A 17,555-nucleotide genomic window follows, 5' to 3' on the forward strand; every position below is an offset into this window, starting at 1 on the left:
TCTGATACAGGGAACTTCTCAGACTCATTCCTCTTTATTTCCTTTTCCTGCTCAGCGGTTGGAAGGAGATCATCTGAACAGTTTCTGCTCTTTGGGGAAAATTCCACCTTCTGCTTTTTCAGGTTTAGTCATCAAAAAACAGACAAAGTTTTAATGTTTTTATTCAGCTGTGATTCTGAAAATGACAGTTTCTTTAGAACATGGACAACAGGTGTTTCGTTTAGAGTTTGGATTGATTGTGTGCAGCCAGCTGCAGCAGCAGTGTGCAGCTCTGAAGGGATCGTCAGGAACAACCTGAACTTTTTTACTGCGTAGAAAACTTTCCCCCATGACTGCAGCCTGTCCTGCTGCTCTCTGAAACCATGATTTAAAGATGCTTTACAAATACTTTAATGTTTATAATCATTTGCATAAGATTTTTCCCGGTTTTTCTTTAGTTTATTCCGATTTCTTTTCCTTCGTCAATCAGCATGGTAAAATGCCGGTTGCTTCCCAGGTCCATTCGGGTCTTGTTTAGGCCGGGTATCTGGCCGCTGGCGGCGCTCATGACGGTAAGAGGGTGAAGCTGAGTGATGCTTCTGTTCTGGATCACAGAGATCTCGTTGGTCTTCATGGCCAGGCTGTTGGTGATCGCCGTGGCGTAACGGTTCCAGAATCCAGGCTCTACGTTCACAGTTCGGGTCGCCGGGTCCTTCTGGAACACGTCCCCAAACTTCAGGGCCTCTCCTCCCAGCAGGGCCATGGGGTTCTCCACGGAGAGCCGGCGCCCCCTCCTGGCCGGGGCGTTGGTCCACATGTGGGTTCCCATATGAACCTGAGGGGAGACAAGGCTCAGTGAACACCTTCATCCACAGAACAGATCCATCATTCATCCATCCATCCATCATCCATCCATCCATCCAATCATCATCCATTCATCCATCCATCCATCCATCCATCCATCCAATCATCATCCATTCATCCATCCATCATCCATCCATCATGCATCCATCCATCCACATATCCATCCATCCATCCATCATCCTTCCATCATCCATCCATCATTCATCCATCCATCCATCATCCATCCATCCATCCAATCATCATCCATTCATCCATCCATCATCCATCCATCCATCCATCCATCCAATCATCATCCATTCATCCATCCATCATCCATCCATCATGCATCCATCCATCCACATATCCATCCATCCATCCATCCATCATCCTTCCATCATCCATCCATCATTCATCCATCCATCCATCATCCATCCATCCATCCAATCATCATCCATTCATCCATCCATCATCCATCCATCCATCCAATCATCATCCATTCATCCATCCATCATCCATCCATCCATCCAATCATCCATCCATCATCCATCCATCATCCATCCATCCATCCATCCAATCATCATCCATTCATCCATCCATCATCCATCCATCCATCCAATCATCCATCCATCATCCATCCATCATGCATCCATCCATCCACATATCCATCCATCCATCGATCCATCATCCTTCCATCATCCATCCATCCATCCATCATGCATCCATCATCCCTTCATCATCCATCCATCCAGTCATCCATCCATCATCCATCCATCCATCATCCCTTCATCATCCATCCATCCATCCATCATCCATCCATCATGCATCCATCCATCCATCCATCCATCCATCAACCTTCCATCATCCCTTCATCATCCATCCATCCATCCATCCATCATGCATCCATCATCCCTTCATCATCCATCCATCCAGTCATCCATCCATCATCCCTTCATCATCCATCCATCCATCCATCATCCATCCATCCATCAACCTTCCATCATCCCTTCATCATCCATCCATCCATCCATCCATCCAGTCATCCAGTCATCCATCCATTCATCCATCCAGTCATCCATCCATCCATCCATCATCATCCATCCATCCATCCATCCATCCATCATCCATCCATCCATCCATCCATCCAGTCATCCATCCATTCATCCATCCATCATCCATCCATCCATCCATCATCCATCCATCCATCCATCATGCATCCATCATCCATCCATCCATCCATCCATCCATCCATCCATCCATCCATCCATCATCCATCCATCCATCCCTTCATCATCCATCCATCCATCATCCATCCATCCATCATCCATCCATCCATCCATCATGCATCCATCCATCCATCCATCCATCCATCCATCCATCCAGTCATCCATCCATTCATCCATCCATCATCCATCCATCCATCCATCATCCATCATCCATCCATCCATCCATCCATCCATCCATCATCCATCCATCCATCATCCATCCATCATCCATCCATCCATCCATCCATCCATCCATCCATCCATCATCCATCCATCCATCATCCATCCATCCATCCATTTTTTTTAAAACAATAAACTTGTTAACAAAAAGGAAAACTAATTTCACATATTATTTGTTCTATCAAATATTATTTTTCATTCATCTAAAAATTATTCTCTATGTGTTCATGAATAATCTTTTATTTGGTCAGAAAAAAGCACTTTATTAATCCCAAATGGAAAGAAAATGTTGTTAGGAAATCCCTCCACCAATATACAGTAGGTAACTTATATGTCAGGATTTATTTATGTTACAAAGAGGTGAGGATTATTCCACCCCAGCCTGTTGGAAGCACTCAACAAATGCATGAGTCTGTTACAGGAGAGAAGTTGAGGTAAAAAGGATGTTGGTTGTTTTAAAGTTTCTAATTACATGAACTACCATCTTCATTGGCTCACTGGACAGAAGGGAGGAAACAATATAGAGTCTGTTAGGAGGTCTCATTAAAAAGCATTGGTATCTGTTATCAGGCTGGGGAGTCCGACAATATTGGCAATGGCGGTTGGCCAATAGAGGGCGCTAGGGCGCCGCCCCACCTGCCAAATGACCTTGATTAAGACATAAAAAAAAAATAAAAAAATTAAATCTATATTTTATCATTTATATTCATAAAAAATGGCTGCTCAGTGGAACAGTAGGTAGCACTGCTGCCTTGCAGCAAGAAGGTTTGATTCCCGGCCCAGGTTCTTTCTGCATGGAGTTAGCATGTTTTCCCTGAGCATGCGTGGGTTCTCTCCGGGTACTCCGGCTTCCTCCCACAGTCCAAAAACATGACTGTCAGGTTAATTGGCTTCTCTAAATCCTCCTTAGGTGTGAGTGTGAATGGTTGTCTCTGTGTTGCCCTGCGATGGACTGGAGACCTGTCCAGGGTGGACCCCGCCTTACACCCGTAGACAGCTGGAGATAGACACCAGCAGCCCTTGCCACCTCAGCTGAGATAAAGCGTGACGAAAAATAAAATGGATGGATTCATAAAAAATATTTCAAAATATATTGATACATATTTTTGTGCTAGATAAATATTTAACCTTTAATGACTAGTAAAGCGTCATTTAATTTTGTTAGGAATCCAGTTTGTGTGGGTTGTTTTTGTGTTTTTCTCTCTCCACAACCAGGTGTTGCCCTTTCCTCGTTGGGCCTCCCTGCACACCTGCGGCTCGTTGGATCATTACCGGAGGAGTATTTGAGCAGCTGGCTGTCGCTACCTCGAAGCCAGTGTGTTTTCCAGTTTTGGGTACACTTGCCAAGCTAAGATTAGCAGAGTCTAACCGAAGCTTTGTTCCTCTGAGTCTAATCTTGTTTTTGTCTTTGCTCTTCGGCAGGAAGCCTTTCCTGTGTAACTGGATACCTGGACCTTCTCCCCCTGGAAGGATTACTGAGTACACACTGAGCAGGGGTAAACCTTCACATGATCCATTCAAGTCCTCATCGGAAAACCAAGTGACAGTCCGCTCGTTTACTCCTCTGGGTCCAACGTATGTCTGCCTGTCCGCTCTCCAATGAGTTCCCTCTCCTCTGGATTAATTCCCCACAAACTGGATTCAAGGATTTACAAGAGCCCCCTCAAACATGAGTTGCTCTTCAGCTATATTCAAGCCTCAGTCAATTTTCCTATGGTCCCAGAACTGATCGCTTTGACCTCTACTTCAGACCTTCCGGTTCCGGTTCACCAGTCCACCGAGTTCCAGTTCCTACTTCTGTGTTTCATCAACATTTAATAAACCTGTTAAACTTTTTCCCTGGTCTCTGAGGGATTCTCTGCATTTGGGTCAGATCGCTTAAACCAATTATGACACATTTTCCCTTGGATTGGTGACGTATTCCACCCTAGGACACAAAAATCTTTGCCCTTTGACTCTCGTTAAAAGTTTTACGTGCGCAGTAGCTCCTCTGCAAAACAGAAAAATAATAGAATATAATCTACTTTTTCTAGATGTTTGTTTATTTGCATAGTTGCTCTTAAATAAACAAATTCTCAAAAAAAAAATAGTTTCTATATATTGATAAAATATAAGGCTGACTAATAGCTTCTCCATTATTAAACTCATAGATTATTTATTTAGGTTTGAGACCCAATATTGGACCAAAATACAAAATTTACCTTCACAGCCTCAGAAGGACAAGATTTATATACACTGGAAAATATCGAAATCTAGATAAGTCGTTATTTTCTTAAAATAAGTGCATTTGTTTTTGGCTTGAGGAGGTAAAGGTGACATTTTGCCAATAGAACAAGACAATTTACACTTAAAATAAGAAAACACAATTGCATAGTCTTAAGTGCATATTATCTAATTATCTTATTTTAAGAGTAAAAATACTAATTCCATTGGCAAAGTATCTCATTTACCAACTTAAATTAAGGGTAAATACAATTTTTTACTCATTTCTAGACCGTTTTTCCAGTGTACAAAAAATAAACCTGGAAATCATTTGTTTTTTTTGTTGGCATTTTTATAGATATATTGTGCATCCATAGTGGTTGTTATTCCTATCAAAGGGTGTTTTCTGCTGTTTTTTAACCAGGCTCTGACGAGGATTGCTTTTATATATTTTTTTATGATTTTCTGAAGAATTCCTCTTTTTTAAATCATCTCAAAAACGATATTTTAAATAAATCATCCAATAAAATGTTCTTTTTAAAGGTTTAAAAAAATTTTCCTGGGAAATCTTGGTAAATAATGAAAAGCTGAGAGTCTTTTGTTTCCTCTCAGTTTCAGTAAGATGTTTGGTTGCTGGACATCAGAAAAAGGTCCAACAGAATGAGGTCACCTCGTCCCGGACCGGAAGACATTTCTGCGTACCTTCAGGTTGCCCTTGGTGGTGAACGCTCTCCCGCAGATGGAGCAGACGAATGGTTTCTCTCCGGTGTGCGTCCGCTCATGGATCTGCAGAGCGCTGGCTGAAGAGAAGTTCTTCCCACAGACGTTGCAGTTGTGCTGTTTCTGCGTTCGTCTGGGAGGCGCCGGGCCGAGCAGAGAGGTCACACCGGGGCTGCCGGCGGTCGGGTACGCTGCAGGGACGTGCACGCTAAACGCAGGTGGCTGCTGCGCTTCCATCACGCCGTTCAGCTGACCCTGCGCAGTCCCCTCAGCTTTGACAGAGCTGGATGAAGACATAATGGGGCTGGAGACGCTCCCATCAGCAGCTGTGAGCAAAGAGCAAACAGTGTGACGATACCAGAGTGTTTTCTGGTTGCTTTAATTCACCAGACATCAGACTTTGGCCTCACCTCTGTCTCCGCTCAGCTGGAACGAAACTCTGTAAGGACTCTCCTCCTTCACGAAGGCTTTGCTTGGATCTTGTGCGGACGCTGGTGCTGATGTTGGAGACAGCGACCGCTCCGTCTTCACAGCAGCGGATAGAAGCTCTAGCGTTTCTGTCGCATTGCTGGCAGCTGTCGGGGGTTTGACAGCCAGGCCTTCAGAGACGCTTTGAGGAGGAGATGTTGGTGCAAATGGAGAACAGGAGGATTCAGACACCTGAGGGCTGTTTCTGCAGCCATTCTCCAAAGTTTCCTCGTATAAGACGGCATCATCGCTCCGGAGGTTTCCGGCTTTGAGGGGTTTCACAGCAAAGCTGGGGTTCCGACCGACTGAGGCATCTGTCATCCTTATTTGATTCTGCTGAGGTGCTACACTTGACGATTCACAGTTTGGAGGTGCTCTGCATTCAGAGATGAAAGGTTTAGATGGATCAACATCATCCTCTACATTTCCTTCCTCTTCGTCCTCGTCTTCATCCTCCATGGAGATGTCGTCCATGTGCTTGTTGCTGCTGAGAGTCTCGCAGTTGTCCGCCTCGGAAACCCGCCCCCCCATGTGCAGACGGACATGCTGCTGCAGAGCCATGGCGTTGGTGAACTTCTCCTCACAGATGGGGCACGAGTGCTGCAGCTGAAGCGGAGGGTTTTCTCTGTGGACCGCCACGTGCGTCTTCAGGTTCCCCTTGGTGGTGAAAGCACGGCCGCACAGCCTGCACTTGAAAGGCCGCTCACCGGTGTGGACGCGGTAGTGCATCCTGAGCGCACTCTGACAGCTGAGGACGCGGCGGCACAAGACGCACTGGTTGGGGTCTGTGATCTTCTTGTCGATGTTCTCCACCAGCTGCTGTAGCTTGGAGGTTTCAGATGTTTGCAGAGAATCTGTGAGGTGGGAGACGGGTGGAGAGCGGGAGGCTGGGGATGTGGGGGTTTGGGGTTCGGTGGCCCAGCTGGGTGTCTCGTCGACAGCATTACCCCTCTGTGACCGGGTGCAGCTGTGGGGCAGCTGGGCCTCATCTGTTTGCAGCATTTTGGAGGCTTCAGTCTCTGAGGCAGGAGAGAAACTGGCCTCACTGCCTTTGTGGGTCGGTGGATCAGAAACACTTTCACCCGGAGCTGCGTGGTAGGGAGACTTCACCGATGCCGCCACACTAACCGGGTCACCAGATCCTCCGTTCCTGGGAACACTGGAGGAAAGTGGGAGCTCTAAAGTCGCAGGGATGGTTGCTACAAGAGGTTTGCTGTCCAACCATGAAGAAATGGGTTTTTCTGGGGGAACAGACATGCCGTAGGGAATCCCAGAGCTTGTTGGCACATTGTCCAGATACTCTGGCACAGGGAAGGGGTTCATCTGGACATGAGGATACTTGTCTTTATGTCTCTGGAAGTGCACTTTCAGGTTTCCCTTGGTGGAGAAGCGGTTGCCGCAGATGTTGCATTTGAAGGGCCGCTCCCCCGTATGGGAGCGCAGGTGGATCTGCAAAGCGCTGTCGCTGCCAAACACTTTGGCACAGAACCGACATTTATGCTTGAAGAAGGGTTCTTCTGGGCTGGGCTTTGTTTCAAACAGAGAAACGCCGGGAAGTTTCCCTTTCCGCTGCTTCATCAGGGCCACCAGGGGGTCGATGGCGCTGGCCGTGGCGGCTATGCTGGCCAGCGGGTTGGGGAAAATGACGCCGCTTGGCGGGCTCTGAGGTAGAAACGGCAGGCTGGAGGATGAGCTGAGGAGACTCGGCTGTGGTGACGGCAGCGAGGGGGAGGGGGTCAGAGGATGGGAGGCGCTGTTTGAGCCGCTGAAAGGAGGCAGCAGCTTGGAGATGTTGGGGGGTGAGGTGGAGGATTCTGATGACACAGAGGTGAACGCGGACGTTCCACAGAAAGACTGCGAGGGGAGACTTTGTGGCTTTTCCAGCACTGAGGGTAAAGATGCGGCGGCCTGTCCGTTAACGGAGGAAGGCATGGTTCCCAACAGAGGCAGGACGGGAGGCTGCGGGATTCCTGGGTTGGAGGCCAGAGCCACTGAGCGGGACACCGGGTTTAACGCTGCTTGTGTTGGCTGCCGATTCATGACGGCCACCTGGCTGCAGATCTGCTCAATGAGCTGCAGCTGGTGGACCTGTTGCTGCTGCAGAGCCAGCAGGTGTTCCAGAATCACTGGGATAGCCGCCGAGGCTGCCTTTCCACCCAGACCGTTGCTCTGGATCCCCTGGGAGAACTGGGCCACAGCCACCCTGGTGCTGTGGAGGATCTCCAGTGTAACGTTGGTGCTTGGCATTCCGTAGCTGCCGGCCGCAGAGGCCTGAGGGGATGTGGACGCAGTGGGGTCTGGAGGAGGGGGGCTGGAGGTGGTCTGTGAGGAAGCGTCCATCTCCATACCTTCATCCCAATCCCTGCTTTCTTCCAAATGATCCAGACTGTCGTTGGTCAGCTCGAAGACAGCGTCTGTGGAGGAGTCGCTGGATGCTACGCTGGGAAGCGGAGAGGGCTCTCCTGTAGACTCCTCGGGCGGATTGTCTGTCACGATGAGCACCATGGGGTCCTCGGTGCAGACTCTCTGATGTTTGCTCAGCTCAGTCCAACTGAAGAACTGAGCGCAACATTTGGCACAAATTAGCGTTTCCTCTCGACTGCAGGGTCCTGCATCGGTCTCCACAGCTGCACCAGCAACTTCTGAGGAGGAAAAACAGAATTCAGAGTTAAAAACCTTCTTTATTATCGTCTTACCATCACAACAACACTTTTTACAGTGCAGCGCAGCTCAAATGAGGCACCGTTCAACCTGACAGAGAACAAAGATACAAAAGTTTAATCCAGAGATTATCTGGTTTCTGGAACAGATTATTGGAGATTTCTGTTGTCAGAAAAAAACCAACCCAGTCAGATTTAGTCCTGGTCCAAATCTAATACTAAGACAGAATTGAATGATGTGGACATTGGAGGATCCTATGGCTGATCTTCCCATTTTCTCTTCTTCATCTGTGATGGTAAATTAACCACAAATCTTTAATCCAGGGGTCACCAACGCGGTGCCCGCGGGCACCAAGGGGCTCTCAAGGACCACATGGGGGGCCTTCTTCGTCTTCTGAAAACAGAAGAACTCACTCAGTGGGTTAAGTTTAGTTTTTTTTATTCTGTTGCTCTTCTTTTTATTCATTTTTGTATTATTTCATCATATTTCAGTGGTTTTAAAATGACAATATTAAAAAGAAAATTAGAAATGAATAAAAGAATAAAATAAGAATAAAAATGAGTTTTTATGGATGAGTTTTACTGTAGGTGAACACTGATCCCTCCAGTTCATAGGTCAGTATTGGTAGCCCTTCCTATGACTCGGTAGCCATGAAGTAGCCCTCAGCCTTAAAAAGGTTGGTGACTCCTGCTTTAATCTGTCTTGGCAGGTGCAGACCCACCTTTCTGATACCGATGAATATCCAGTGCACAATGAAATGAGTGGACTCTAATGCTACGTTCAGCCCGCAAGCAGCAGAAGCAGCTAATTTACATGCAAAGTCGATGGTTGACGCGCATCAAGACACAGCAGAAGGTCCTGCAGTGGGAGCATCGCCTCATGAGCTCCTGAGCATCTGACGCGTGCCATGCACTTCAGAAGCAGCAGCTGCTACAGCTGGAAAAATTACAATTTAACTTCAGCTGCTGGGCGCGCAGCATCAACCAATCAGAGGAGCTGATCTGGGAGCTGGCAGGGAGTCAGACGCAGCACTGCTGATGCAGAGCGCTATGATCACTCCTCTGAAACAGTTTATTAACGCCTAAATTAACTTCAAACGTAGAAACCTGCTGGCAGAATATGTTGGCTTTTATTATCCTGCTGCCTGCAGTTTGGATTACGTACGTGAGAAACGCCTTTCACCCGCCGCAAACAGCCTGAGGCAGCTGCTGCTGGGGATTCCCAGTGACAGCGCAGCGCCGGTATGTGGGGGTCTGAGCGGCTCCCACAGAGAAATAATCTTTGAAGGCAGGATGGTAATCTGGATGAACTGACTGCACAGACCATGTTTTCAGGAGGAATTTCTCACTTCAACATAGATTCTAACTACTTTCCACCCGCTGATCACAGCTAATATAGCCGCCATTGTTCCAGGCAGAGGAAGGATAGGGTAGCTCCGCCCACCGCGCATTAGACCCACTTTACCACCACGCAGCCAGGGCAGCAAAGATGCTTCAGCCACGCGTCAGAACTAAACTTGAACAAGCTTAAAAAATGACGTGTTTTTGCTGCTCCTGCTGCAGGCCTCTGAACGTAGCGTAAGGCTGTTAAACCTGAACAGTAAACTGGGCTGGATTCATAACACTGACAGGCAGAGTCAGAGCAGACTCTTCCTGCTGAGCAGACAGAGGTCTTTTTCAGTGAACACCTTCTTTGGCTTTATAGTATTGTTTGTCTGAGCAGTAGCTGATCTATAGCTGAGAGGATAAATCAGGAAGGCCAGCTCTGTTATCGGATTCCCCGTTATTTCACTGCAGGTGGCGGAAGACAGAAGGACTCTAGCAAACATAACATCCCTTTTGGTCCATGCCCTACAGTGATGCACCAAGCTGTTCCTCCTTCTGCATCCTTAAATGCACAGAGGAGCATTATTGCAGATCCTTCCTCCATGCAGCAACTTTATAAGCTTCACTGCTCCCAATAAGCTCAGTAAGTGTTTCCATACCTGCTGCACAGTTTCTTTGCTCACTTTCAACAGCATCTCTGCTGTAGTTTATGGAGTCGTTATTCTGTCAAAACTGCACAAATATAACAAACAGTGAAACAAGCAGCATTATTTAAAACTCAAATGAACTCCCCCTGGAGCTTACTCCTTCTCTGCACCTGTAGATCTCTCCTCCTCACCTGTGAACCTGTCTCTGTCAATGTTAGGGTAGAACCAACCTGAGAAAGTAAACTGCCTTTCATTGGCTACTTTTCAAGAAAATACCCCCCCTCTACGCTTTTCTTTTGTTAGCAAAGCATCTTTAGGCTGATCGCTGTTATCTTCTTCCTGCATGTTCCTCCATAATAAACATTTAACAATAGATGCAAACTGATTTAAAAAAAGTAAATGTCTGTTTTCAACTATAGACGAAACCTGTTTATGCCTCACTTTCCTCAATATCAGCAGCAATGCTAACGTTAGCTTAGCTCATACAGTCATTTTAGAGGATATTGCTGCTGATGTCAGAACATTTATTTTCTGTTTTAAAACTTATGGACAAAGGACATTCTTTGGAGGACCAGAATGTTCACACTGGGACAAAGAAGACAGGTGGTTTGAGAGGAGCGTGAAGGAAGCCATCATGTTAAGAGATGTTAAGCCATGCCAACAATTTCCTTTAACGATCCCCCTTTCAGAGACATAGACATAGGGATGCACTGGAAAAAAATCCAAATCTAGATAAGTACTTTTTTTCTTAAAATAGCTGCATTTGTTCTTGGATTTAGGAGATAAGAGAAACATTTTGCCAACGGAACAAGACAATTTACATTTAAAATAAGAAAAAAAAGCAGTTGCATTGTCTTATTTCAAGTGCATATTATCTAATTTTCGTATTTTAAGAGTAAAAATACTAATTTCATTGGCAAACTATCTCATTTACCCACTCAAATTAAGGGGAAATACACTTAATTTAAGACATTTTTACTTATTTCTAGGTTGTTTTTCCAGTGTGGAGCATTGCAGGCTAACAAAGAAGCCAAATGACCCCCATTCCAAAATGGGGGGACCCGTTCATCCGTTTCTATTGCATGATTTCTAAACAAAAAGAGGCCTTCAAGCCTTGAACTCAACGCTTTTTCTGACATTTTGAATTGAAAAAGCTCCCTGGATGGAAGAGAAACGTCTTCAAACTTGGAAACAAAGTCCAGTGGATTGTTTTAAACACTTTTTGGAATCACTGTTTTAAACAATTTTTTAATGATGACTCCATTTAACAAATGTTTTACTCTTTTAAGAAAATTTCGGAATAATTACAGGTGCATACTTTTAGGAGAATTCTGACTTCATACACTCTGCTGCTTTAACTTTCGATGGTTAAATTAGTATTTTTAAATGAGTTGCACATTTTTAATAACTGCACAGTATTAATGTTGAAGTCCATGTGAATGGAATGTTACCATTGTCTTTTAAACCCATTATAGATGTCATAAATGTTTACACTTTAAACGTGTAAAATGTCTCCCAGCCATTGAGACAACAGCAATCCGTTGCCATAGTAACCAGGGAAGTTCTTCCACTGGTTGGACTGAATTCCGGCGGACGCGAGAAATCTGGTGTCTTTTCATTACGTAGGACCTAATTTTACATCTTTCTCTGACTGTGACTAACTGGATGTGCTCTCTTCATCCTCTGACATGGGAGCTGGCTCGGAGCTCGTCTGCCTGGCTGTGTGTTTCCTGGACGGGGCCGCCTGTGGAGCTGGTTGACAGTTGCCTTTTGTATCTATGCTTCTTTTTCTATGTCTGCTTCTGTCTCCTTGAACCCCAGTGGGCCTCAGCAGATGGCCGCTCACACTGAGCCTGGTTCTGCTGGAGGTTTCTTCCTGTTCAAAGGGAGTTTTTCCTCTCCACTGTCACTACAAGCATGCTTAGTTTGAAGGATTGCTACATAATCGATATCTACTGCTTCTGCCTGCTCATCCAGGAGGAGAAAATCCTTTAAAGTGAATCACTGGATGCAATCAGCTGATTTTCCTTGGAGAGAAACTTTGATCATTTAATCTGACAGGATGATCTGATTGATCTAGATCTATAAAGAGACCTGAGATTATAGAATGTGAATTTGATTGCACTGAATTCTAATGTTGATAAAAAATCAGCAAAAATCTTAAAAAAATTATTAGTTTTAATAATTTAAAAATAATTTCTAATTAGTGAATTAAATCAGTTATAGGGATCTAGATTATTAACAATCAGATGGAAAAAGGACATTTTATTGACCTGCCTTTTTTAAATATTATTTCTACAATAATAAAAAATATTTCATTTTCCTTTAACAGTTTCTTAAAATGCTTTTGTCTCCTTGAACCCCAGTGGGCCTCAGCAGATGGCCGCTCACACTGAGCCTGGTTCTGCTGGAGGTTTCTTCCTGTTCAAAGGGAGTTTTTCCTCTCCACTGTCACTACAAGCATGCTTAGTTTGAAGGATTGCTACATAATCGATATCTACTGCTTCTGCCTGCTCATCCAGGAGGAGAAAATCCTTTAAAGTGAATCACTGGATGCAATCAGCTGATTTTCCTTGGAGAGAAACTTTGATCATTTAATCTGACAGGATGATCTGATTGATCTAGATCTATAAAGAGACCTGAGATTATAGAATGTGAATTTGATTGCACTGAATTCTAATGTTGATAAAAAATCAGCAAAAATCTTAAAAAAATTATTAGTTTTAATAATTTAAAAATAATTTCTAATTAGTGAATTAAATCAGTTATAGGGATCTAGATTATTAACAATCAGATGGAAAAAGGACATTTTATTGACCTGCCTTTTTTAAATATTATTTCTACAATAATAAAAAATATTTCATTTTCCTTTAACAGTTTCTTAAAATGCTTTTGTCTCCTTGAACCCCAGTGGGCCTCAGCAGATGGCCGCTCACACTGAGCCTGGTTCTGCTGGAGGTTTCTTCCTGTTCAAAGGGAGTTTTTCCTCTCCACTGTCGCTACAAGCATGCTTAGTGTGAGGGATTGCTGAAGAGTCAATGAGTCGATGCAATCAGCTGGTTTTCCTTAGATAGAAAACTTTGAATCAATCTGACTGGATGATCTGGTGAACTGGAAAGTGACCTGAGATGACATGATGTGAATTGGAGCTATAGAAATAAACTGAATAGAATTGAATGTTTCCAATCATTAAAATTTTGACGGTTGACTAATTACACATATTTCTGTTTTACATGTAGTTTAACAATTTCTGCTCTTTCTGTGCAGGATTTCCATATTTTTACTGTGTTTTATTCTAATTTGTCGCTTTGCTGCTGTTTCAACAACAACCTTAAGGAAATAAAATAATATTCTATTATATTTTATTCTATTCCCGAACAGCATCGTTTGCTTTTCATGCTAACTCTAGACTGTTTACATCTACATCTTTCTATGTTGTTAGTGAACCTGAATATTTCTGAATATCTCCATCCAAACTGGACGATTAGAACAGAGTTTACTGGGAGTGATGGGATATAGCCTGTGGGAAGAAAAAAAACTTTAGGAGCAATTAAAAGTTTCTTGTAACTTTTTTTTTTTTAACTGATTAATTGAATAAAGCTCCATGGAGATGAGGATTTTTTTTTCTTCGTTTTGCTCTGAACTGTCTGGAAAAAGACAAAAAGATCAGCTTAAAAATCATTTTAAAATTTTCTTAAAGGTGCCGACAGTGTTTGGATATTTTCTGTCCCTTTCTCTCTTTTTTTCATAAATAAGAAATGAAAGGAAGTTTTAATTTTATAAAATTAGCATTTGACAGCATAAACTGTAATACTTGTTTTTAATTATAATTGTTTCATTTTGTTTTCTAATAAATCTATTCAAGCTTTATTGAATAAAACTTTATTTAAAATCTTCCATTAAAGCAGCTTGATTTATCATCATTTATACGAGACTATTGTGCATCCGCTGCTCATCAATAAGCAGAAATATATAGAAAATTCTACATTTTTGTTCTTGTTTTTATTTTAATTCAGTACTTTGTTGATCTTTTCACTCTTTTTAGAGTTGAAGTGCAAACATTTCGAGCAGCGTCAAGCAAAGCAGGAATCAGCAGGAGTTTCTATCTTGTTTTTATTCTCACTGAGAGAAACAAACAAGTTTTCAGTCTTTTACAGCGCATTGAATTAAACATTCATCGTCTGAAACTCAGAGTCTGGAAAATGGTTTTCCCCCATCGTACAAAACTCCTGATTTGCGTCTTCGTCTTGGAAAAAGGCCAACTTTCTTTTTTTTTTTTTTTATTCTGGATTAAGAGTTTTCTTCTTTTTATCTGGACTCTTTTAAAGCCACTTGGTTCTGCATCCTTTAAGCGGAAAACGCCTCCAAACTGAAGGGTTTCATCATGAATGAGGCGATCATTCTTATAGTGCAGAAAAAGAAACCAAATGTAGCTTTGAAGATGTAGAGTTTAAATTTGGGGAAAACATTTGGAAACAGAAATGTTCCAGTTTCTATGCTATTTCTCTAATTAGCATGTTTTTTTTTTTTTAAATAAAACATAGTGATCTCTATATAATTGATCTGTTGATCAACAATCTACTCTGGACCTGCGTACATGACACTTATGTTTAAGGGAGAACAATAGGGAATAAAAAAATCAGTTAGTTAAATTATCATACAGCTTAGAAGTGAAAACAAAGCTTGTTTTTTTTTTTTTTATAAATCCATGCATGTTGATAATCACCCCCTCCCCTGGAGAAAAATCGATGAAGTTATCGCACATCCCGACCGTTCATTCAGACACATAATGACATTTCAAGCTTTGCATTGATTTTCTGCGTTTCTGAAGCTCAGATCGTTCTGAACAAACCATCCAATCATGTTAACCAAGCAGCAGGTTTCAGCTTTTTTAAGGCGGGATCATATTTCTGATCTAAAATGATGCTTCAGGTTGTTTCCTGAACCTGGATTAGTTATTTTGTTCTGTTTTCTGCATAAATCACACCTTTTTAATGGACCTAGAAGCTCACTGGCTGGAACTAAAAGACGTTAACCGGATGTTCTGATGAAGATCTTTGGTTTTATTTGGTCTGCAGCTGATTTAGAAGATTTCCTACCAGATGTTGATAGTTTCACTGATGCATCTGTGCAGGTTTTACTCCATTTGGAAACAGACAATAAAAGCATAAGCTGTATATTATTGCATCATCTTCTGCCCCTTTAGGAAAATAAGAGCAAAATGTTTCAATGATGAAATGTTTCCTTTTTTTCTCGCGGTTTGTATCACCAGACACAGACATTGTGCTCTGTGGCTAAAAGACACTAATTCATTTAAAGCGGTTTAATGTCAGCTGGTGTCAGATTCCAGGTTTAGTTGCTGCGGTTTAGTCGGACGAAGACAGACGGACTTAAAGAATGAAGAAAGTTTGTTGAAAATAAGAGTGAAACCGGAGCTGAGCTGCGGCTAAAAGTTAAACTCATCGGAGGGAAGCGAGCAGAGTTCTGGTGTCTCTAGGTGGGTGGTCCGAGCACACTTTCACTGTTTTTCTCTCGGCTGTTTAGGATTTAATTCCAGGGAAAACAAAGAGGAGATCAGGTTGGATTTTAGACTTTTAATCCATCTCCAACGATGACAAGAAAGCTTGAAAAGCGGTCAGGGACAGCAAACAGATTCATTCCTGCTTCTTCTTCTTCTCTTTGGCCTCAGATGTCAGAGGAGGACCCCCTGAAGCTGCAGCTGAGGAGCAGACCGGCTCAGAGCTCGCCGTGTGACCCCTGGGCTTCAGAGGGCCACGCTTCACACCCACTAATTGTATTTTGATCTCGACACGGACCACTTGCCCTTCTCAGGGTGAGGCTGACAAAGGTTAAGTCAGCGGGCTCAATCAAAGCCCACAGTCCCTCCTGCAGGGCCGAAGGGAGGCCCCTGCTCACCGAGGGCCTCATTCTGTCAGAAATAAAGATGTAGGATTTAATTCTGCAGGAAAATCTGGATAAATCACTCTGAGGCCTTCAGCATAAAGAAAATGACGGGAAATGATTATAAAATTCTAAAACTGGATAATGGTGATTAAAATCAGATGAATTTTAAGTTGTTTTTTTTTATATATATATAAACAATCCAAACTAAGGCAAAGCTTTAATATAATTTAAGAAAATTTTAAATTAAAGTTTGAATAAAAAAATAAACTAAATTGAGAACTAAGAGGCCTCGTAAAAAACCCAAAATATTAAACTAATTAGAAATGTTGAGCATTTATTTTTAGATCAATAAAATGTCTCTTAAAATAAATTAAAAGTTAAATAGAATTTGATTTAGTTTGGCTTTGGTGTGAGATGATTATTTTCTGAGTCGGCAGCAATAAAACAAGGTTAATTCATTTTAACAAACTGAATTATTTCTTTCTAACCTAATTTTTATTCCTTTTTGAAAATATTTTCCAGCTTCAAAGCAGAGATAACAAAGGAAATTATTTAAAATGGTGAATGTTTGATTGAAAAGCAGCAAAAATTCAGCTAAATCGGTAGTAAATATTTGCTTGCGCTTTTTTTTTATTTTGGAAAAACTTTAAAAATACAATTTAAGATGATTTAATGATCTTTTTTTTAGTTTTATCCTGACGTATTTTGCAGCAGATAGTTTTCCATCCCAGCCTGACCTCCTGCCCCGCAGCCACCTACCCGTCCTGCAGCGCGCTGCGCACCGGCTCTGCTCTCCGTCCTCCTCCGCCTCCTCCTCCTCGGAGCGGAGCTGCTGAGGCTTGGTTTGCTTTCGGCGGGACATGCTGAGCCTCCCGCCGGATCATCTACGAGCAGAGACTGGGAGCCTTCATGGGCAGCGGGGTCGGTGAAATACGCTGCGCGCGCGCGCCGCTGCTGATGCGCAGATTGCGCATGTCAGTGTAATTATGATGGAGGGGGGATCATGATTTGCCCTTCGCTGGGTGATTGGCTGCAGTCCATCCAGCGCGCAGCAGATATTAAAATGAGGGTTTTATCATAATTAGTTCACTTCCTGTCCGCTGCGGGGGGGTTACGCACAGCTCCGCGATCCGAACTCCTCAGCAGGTCATCCTCCTGTTTTGGTTCTGAATGTCCCTAAAGTCCGATGGACCTTTCTCCTCTGAGCTCCCAGAGTCCAGCGGACGCAGAAATCAAAGCGCCTCTCCAAGATCCGGATGGTTTTATGTTTTATCCCCAAACAGCGTCTGGCAGCAGCCGGTGGCAGCGGACTTTGGAGAAAATAAAGTGAGAAATGAAGCAAAGCGGGAGATGATCCGCTTCCT

The 17,555-nt window shown here is 43.3% G+C and overlaps 1 protein-coding gene across 1 annotated transcript; it reads right to left on the minus strand.

Moving 5' to 3' along the window:
* Nucleotides 1-145: 145 nt before the first annotated feature.
* Nucleotides 146-17,203, minus strand: LOC119771382 (sal-like protein 3). The gene is made up of 4 exons (XM_038267264.1): nucleotides 16,951-17,203; nucleotides 5,597-8,296; nucleotides 5,169-5,512; nucleotides 146-814 (listed from the first exon to the last, which is right to left on the minus strand). The coding sequence occupies exons 1-4, from the start codon at nucleotides 17,051-17,053 to the stop codon at nucleotides 434-436; spliced, it is 3,528 nt and encodes a 1,175-aa protein (XP_038123192.1). The 5' UTR covers nucleotides 17,054-17,203; the 3' UTR covers nucleotides 146-433.
* Between the last annotated feature and the right edge of the window lie 352 nt (nucleotides 17,204-17,555).

Source organism: Cyprinodon tularosa, unplaced genomic scaffold (genome assembly GCF_016077235.1).
Source record: "Cyprinodon tularosa strain WSP-4 unplaced genomic scaffold, ASM1607723v1 ctg668, whole genome shotgun sequence".
Classification (NCBI taxonomy): Eukaryota; Metazoa; Chordata; class Actinopteri; order Cyprinodontiformes; family Cyprinodontidae; genus Cyprinodon; species Cyprinodon tularosa.